Source organism: Helianthus annuus, chromosome 10 (assembly GCF_002127325.2).
Source record: "Helianthus annuus cultivar XRQ/B chromosome 10, HanXRQr2.0-SUNRISE, whole genome shotgun sequence".
Taxonomy (NCBI): Eukaryota; Viridiplantae; Streptophyta; class Magnoliopsida; order Asterales; family Asteraceae; genus Helianthus; species Helianthus annuus.
This window is the reverse complement of record NC_035442.2, coordinates 108,890,730-108,896,217: the sequence shown is the minus strand read 5'-3', so window position 1 is coordinate 108,896,217 and position 5,488 is coordinate 108,890,730. Positions and strand designations below refer to the sequence as shown.

At 37.3% G+C, this 5,488-nt stretch overlaps 2 protein-coding genes across 3 annotated transcripts; one reads left to right on the top strand and one right to left on the bottom strand.

The window, feature by feature from the left end:
* Positions 1-407: 407 nt before the first annotated feature.
* Positions 408-2,529, top strand: LOC110885091 (pentatricopeptide repeat-containing protein At1g05600). Its single transcript, XM_022132793.2, has 2 exons — positions 408-511; positions 931-2,529. Exon 2 carries the CDS (start codon positions 941-943, stop codon positions 2,438-2,440), a length of 1,500 nt encoding a protein of 499 aa, XP_021988485.1. The 5' UTR covers positions 408-511; positions 931-940; the 3' UTR covers positions 2,441-2,529.
* Positions 1,118-3,879, bottom strand: LOC110885092. 2 transcript variants are annotated; one of them, XR_004868987.1, is made up of 4 exons: positions 2,884-3,879; positions 2,676-2,795; positions 1,405-1,503; positions 1,118-1,243 (listed from the first exon to the last, which is right to left on the bottom strand). XR_004868987.1 is itself a non-coding variant. In XM_022132794.2 (2 exons), exons 1-2 carry the CDS (start codon positions 3,224-3,226, stop codon positions 2,650-2,652), a joined length of 489 nt encoding a protein of 162 aa, XP_021988486.1. In that variant the 5' UTR covers positions 3,227-3,879; the 3' UTR covers positions 2,599-2,649. The 2 variants fall into 2 exon arrangements, 1 of the variants encoding a protein (XP_021988486.1); XM_022132794.2 differs by lacking the exons at positions 1,118-1,243; positions 1,405-1,503 and having other exon boundaries at positions 2,599-2,795.
* Positions 3,880-5,488: the final 1,609 nt, after the last annotated feature.

Here is a 5,488-nt window from a genome sequence, read left to right as displayed (position 1 = left end):
AAGTTGTTAACCATATGGGAACGAATCATATAGGGCATGTTTGGCTAAGTTTTTCAAAACAACTTATTGGCTTATTGACTTATCAAAAAGCCAATAAGTTGTTTTTGTGTTTGGCTAAGCCAAAAGTCCTTTTAGAAATGGCTTTTTGCAAAGAAGAAAAAGAAGGTTTTAAGAAGTCGCAATATTGTGACTTTTTGGCCAGCTTTTAACTTTTCAAACTACAAATTACCAATATACCTCTTCTTTACCCCCTTATATCTAAAAGAATGCCCATTTTAGTCATTTTATATCAATAAACTAATTCAAACATTTTTTTTTTTAAAACTCTTTTTTCAAAAAATCCTTTTCACAAAAGTGTTTTTCCAAAAGTCCTTTTTTAACTATAATAAGCTTAGTCAAACATGCCCATAATCCTTTAAAAACCAAATAAATTGCATCTTCATACGTTCGGAAATTTCTTCATTTCTTTTTCAAGAATTTTACAGTTTTTCTTCGTTTAACGCTAAATCAGGTAAATGGGTTTTCGATTGGTAGTTATTAGTTTATTTCTCATGATCATATCATATGCTGCTGTAACTAACACACACACACAAACCCTTTTGCGTTCATGATATACTATTCATCATGTTGTGGAATTCAGTAATTTGAATTGCTACAGAACTAGTTGTTGCTGTCTAATCTAGTTGTACAGATCAGTAATTTGAATTATCTTTGTTCTTTGGTCTTCCGTATATGATTTCTGCTTATACTCTTTATCATGCGCACCAACTGTTCGATGAAATGCCCGACTTAACTGTTGACTTATTTGTACTTGTCATTAAAACTGCTGATCGTAATATACGTGAAAGACTGATATTGTTAGGCTGTTTAGCACTTAGTATACTTCCTGAAGGTATGAAACATTAATTTATGACCGCGTTATGTCTACAGATCAGGGTACATGAGTATCAGATGGCCGCGGGTATTAACACCGACATACCTTTCTCAAATCATTCAGAACCAAAAGAACCCATTAAAAGCTCTCCGTATCTTTAATGAAGCAAGAAACAGATATCCAGATTACCGTCACAATGGCCCCGTATATGCCACCATGATCAACATCCTTGGCACGTCAAACCGGATCGCTGATATGAAACAAGTAATTGATCAGATGAAAGAGGATTCATGCGAGTGCCAAGATTCAGTCTTTTCAACTTCAATTAGAGCGTATGCAAAAGCGGGAATGCTGAATGAAGCCATATCACTGTTTAAGAATCTGGATCAGTTCAACTGTGTGAATTGGACAGAATCTTTTAATACCATACTTAAGATAATGGTGAAAGAATCTAAACTTGAATCCACTCATCATCTTTTTCTCGAGAATTTCGGAAAATGGGAAGTGAAATCTCGAACCCGTTCACTAACCTGGCTGATTGATGTTCTTTGTGAAAAGAAACGCTCTGATCTTGCGCTACAAGTTTTCCAAGAAATGAATTCTCAATACAGTTATCCGACCCGTGAAACCTATCAGGTATTAATGAAAGGGTTATGTGAAGATGGAAGAATTAACGAAGCGATTCATTTATTATATTCAATGTTCTGGAAAATTTCAAGAAGAGGTAGTGGTGAAGATGTGTTGGTGTATAAAATCCTGTTGGATACTTTATGTGCATACGGGCATGTTGACGAAGCATCCGATATTCTAAATAAGGTTTTGAGAAAAGGTTTAAAAGCACCTAAGAAGAAACGTACGCAGCTCGATTTTAACATGTGTCGAAACGGTAGAGACATAGAAAGTGCTAAAAGTTTAGTTAATAACGCGCTTATTAAAGGTGTGATTCCCAGTTACGAAAGCTATAACGCGATGGCGGTTCAACTTTACGCAGACGGTGATATTAACAGTGCAGAGAGAGTGGTTCAAGAAATGCATGACCAAGGGTTTAAACCACAGGTGGTGATTTACGAAGCTAAAGTGACGGCTTTATGCAAACAGAGTATGATTAACGAGGCGGAAAAGGTGATCACAGAAGATATGGTGGAGGGAAACTGTGTTCCAACCGTTAAATTGTATAATATATTGATTAAAGGTCTTTGTTCTGACGGGAAATCCACACGGGCTCTCGGGTTTTTGAACAAGATGTGTAGGCAGTCGGGTTGTGTTCCTAATAAGGAGACGTATGCTGTATTGGTGGATGGTCTTTGTGATGATGGGAGTTTTAGTGAAGCAAGTCAGCTTTTGGAGAAAATGCTGGTCAACTCTTATTGGCCGGATACTGATACTTTTAGTAGAGTTATTACGGGTCTTTGCTTGATGGGTAGACCGTATGAAGCGGTTGTATGGTTGGAAGAGATGGTTAGCCAAGAAAAGATACCCGAACATTCTGCATGGGCTTCACTGGTTGGTTCGGTTATTTATGACACCGTTGGTATTGACGTCTTGTCGGAAATATTGTATTCATAAGAGAATTGTGTTTATAAAAGATAATCTTGCTTAGTTTGCTCTTTGAAAGAGGATTTGTGGTTTTAATCTTGTGACCGATTATTCCCTTTTGTTATCGTGTTGTCTAGAGGTGGTAAATTTGGCCGTTTAAGATATATGTTGATTCGGGCTACGTTGTATCTTTGCAGTGTCAACTGATTTAAAAAATAAAAAAGTTAGCTGGTCAAATATCAGTCGACCAATATCTGATTTTTACCGCAATAACTGCATAGGATCCAGGTATGTTCATCCAAACGCCATATATAATTACTACACTTTCCTTGTTCCCATGAAGTATTTGCTTTTCGAATTGAACAAATCAACTCTTCATTGACCACTAACATATATAAAGGAGAACCGTGTAAATGATCTTGAATCGAGTGAATATGGAGGGGGTAAATGTGAAAAAACTGAAACTAGTGTACCTCTGTGACTGACTGACTCTTCCTGACCAGTGAATGATCTTGAATGGAAATCAGTTGTAAAGCAATCCAGCAGTCTCAAAAAGTCATTCCCCAAATGCTCACTTCTTCCATTCCAGACTTGTGGAATAGACGACAAGATCAAACCATCCGAAACAAGTTTAGAGATCTTATTGGTCATAAATGTTCCATACACATACAGGAAGAACGTGCATATGGAAACTTCTAATAGGCTACCTGAATGATTTTCCAGTTGAGAATTTGTAGGGATGGTATCTCCAACAATGTTTTGAATTCTTGATTTGGAGCTAACTTTCAGTTGAGTTTGTCCCGCCTCAAATATCATCAACACGATTTGTTCGCGTCGGTTGTGGATGAGAGAACTTCACAATTAAGCATGCTTAGGTGGGAGTAATACCTGGATAGGTTACCACCTTGGAAATCTCCACTGGGAGAGCCAATAACACGTCCATGAGCTTCTTGTGGACAAAATACACACACAATATTGATCGTACGAGAGAACGGATGTTACAAAACCGAACTGATGAACACCACTATCTACATCTGTATAGGTATCTATTGTCTAACACATTAACTTAAATGAGTGGTGTGGGTTGAAATCCATGATTTGTAGGCTAATCCCCGTTCCCACCTCACCCTCAAAATCGTTAATAACATGTGCCTAAAAATCATTGGCCAGATGAAAAGATGAAAAACTGACGTCGACGGAAATTTGTAAAGAAACACAAAATTAGCCCCTAATGAAGACACAACCAAGAAACCCTAAGCAAGAAATCAAAAGAGAAACCTAACTTGGAGATTGTTGTGAGAAGAGTGTGATAAAATAAATAAATAAATAAAAAGCAGGGATTGGGGATTTTCTTGAGGCGGTCCCCAAATAACTATTTAGGGCTCAAGGAACGACATAGTAAAGAGTTCAATGATAATCTGGATTCCGTAGTCGATGAATTGATGAAGAAAGAAACTTTGTCTTTTTTTAACCGCATATTAAGACCCACTAAATATTAACTATTAAGTTCTCTTCTCTTCTTCTATAACCCACTAGAAAAGGCAAATGTGGCCCAAAATAACCGTATATATGGTTTTGCATATTTTTTTTTATCTAAAATCATTAAAACAAGACCAGACTGTGACTGTGAACACCATTGTTACTTTTAATATTGGAAAACCAAATTTGGAACAAAAGAAAAAATCAAAACATAATCTATTTTCAATCTTTTACTAAAAAAAGTTGCTTATACAAGGAATATGTTTAAAAAATATTACTAGCTCCTTTAAAATTAAAATACAATTGTGACACCTATCTCTATCACTTGAATCCCCATAAGATAAAATTAGTTGTGGTTGTGTTTTAGCTCATTTGAACCCAACCTCGCTTCTCAAGAAATTCCACACATTTTCTTCCACCAACAAACAACCATGTCGTGACACGTGTCTTCTTCCACCAACAACCAAAACATTGATACGTGAATGTTAGAGAGACAGAGTGGAGTTAGAGAGAGAGACAAGAATTAACCAAACAACCAACTAACTTCTCTGTTATTCAACTAACTTATAAGTACAGGTGCCAATTAACAGAACTAACAACAACTCACACACATAAGCCCTCACACTATTACAATTTTACACTATAGGCCCCTGTACAATTATACTCGTAACAATACCCCTCCCATATACAATTTTGACCCCAAAATTCAAGACTGCACCCAGCACATCAACACCCAAAATCAAAATCTGGAAATCGCGTCTTCATCTCTTCAGCATTCTCCCAAGATGCATCAGTCACAGGTAAATCCTTCCACTTTACTAAAACATCCATGCCAACTCTATTTCCTCGTTTAACCATTCTCCGATCGATGACAGCCAGATGAAAGATGAACCTTGATTGCGTTGGTGGGGAAAAAATGTAGAATGATCTCCCTTAGCCAGCTTCAATAATGACACATGGAAAGTGGAATGCATCTGAGCCTCCTCAGGTAAATCCAATCTGTATGCAACTTTACCAATTTTCTCCAAAATAAAAAAGGGTCCAAAGTATTTAGGGCTGAGTTTGTTATTCTTATGGCCCCTCAATGATTGTTATCTGTAATCCTGTAACTTTAGATAAACCCACTGGCCCACCTCATACTCTCGTTCTGAAGGGGTAAGGTCCCAAAAACCTCGTATTAAGTACTTGGGGCCATACCACAGCCTCACCTTTTAACCCTCTTTAGACCTTGCACGGCCGCGCACTGGTCCAACAAAGAGAGCTTAAGAAAGACAACAGAAAACACCCGCGCGCCAAAAGGAAGTTAATGAGTCCTTGCGCCTTTGTCCATAACAAACAGGGACAAAAATTCCAGGTTAATACTGTGACAACCCTCATAAAAAATACCTAATCTTCTAACTAGATTAGTAACTAAACATTAAAACCCAACCAAGCACAACCCCCCCCCCCCCCGCCCCAACCGGTTCTAGAAAGTGGGATCCCCACTTTGATTTCTTTTATTTGTTTATTGTATTTGTATAGTACTTGGGGGACATGTAACACAATGGTTATTAAGATGTTGGAAACTTGTTTATAAAAACCATTAGATCTTCATAACAC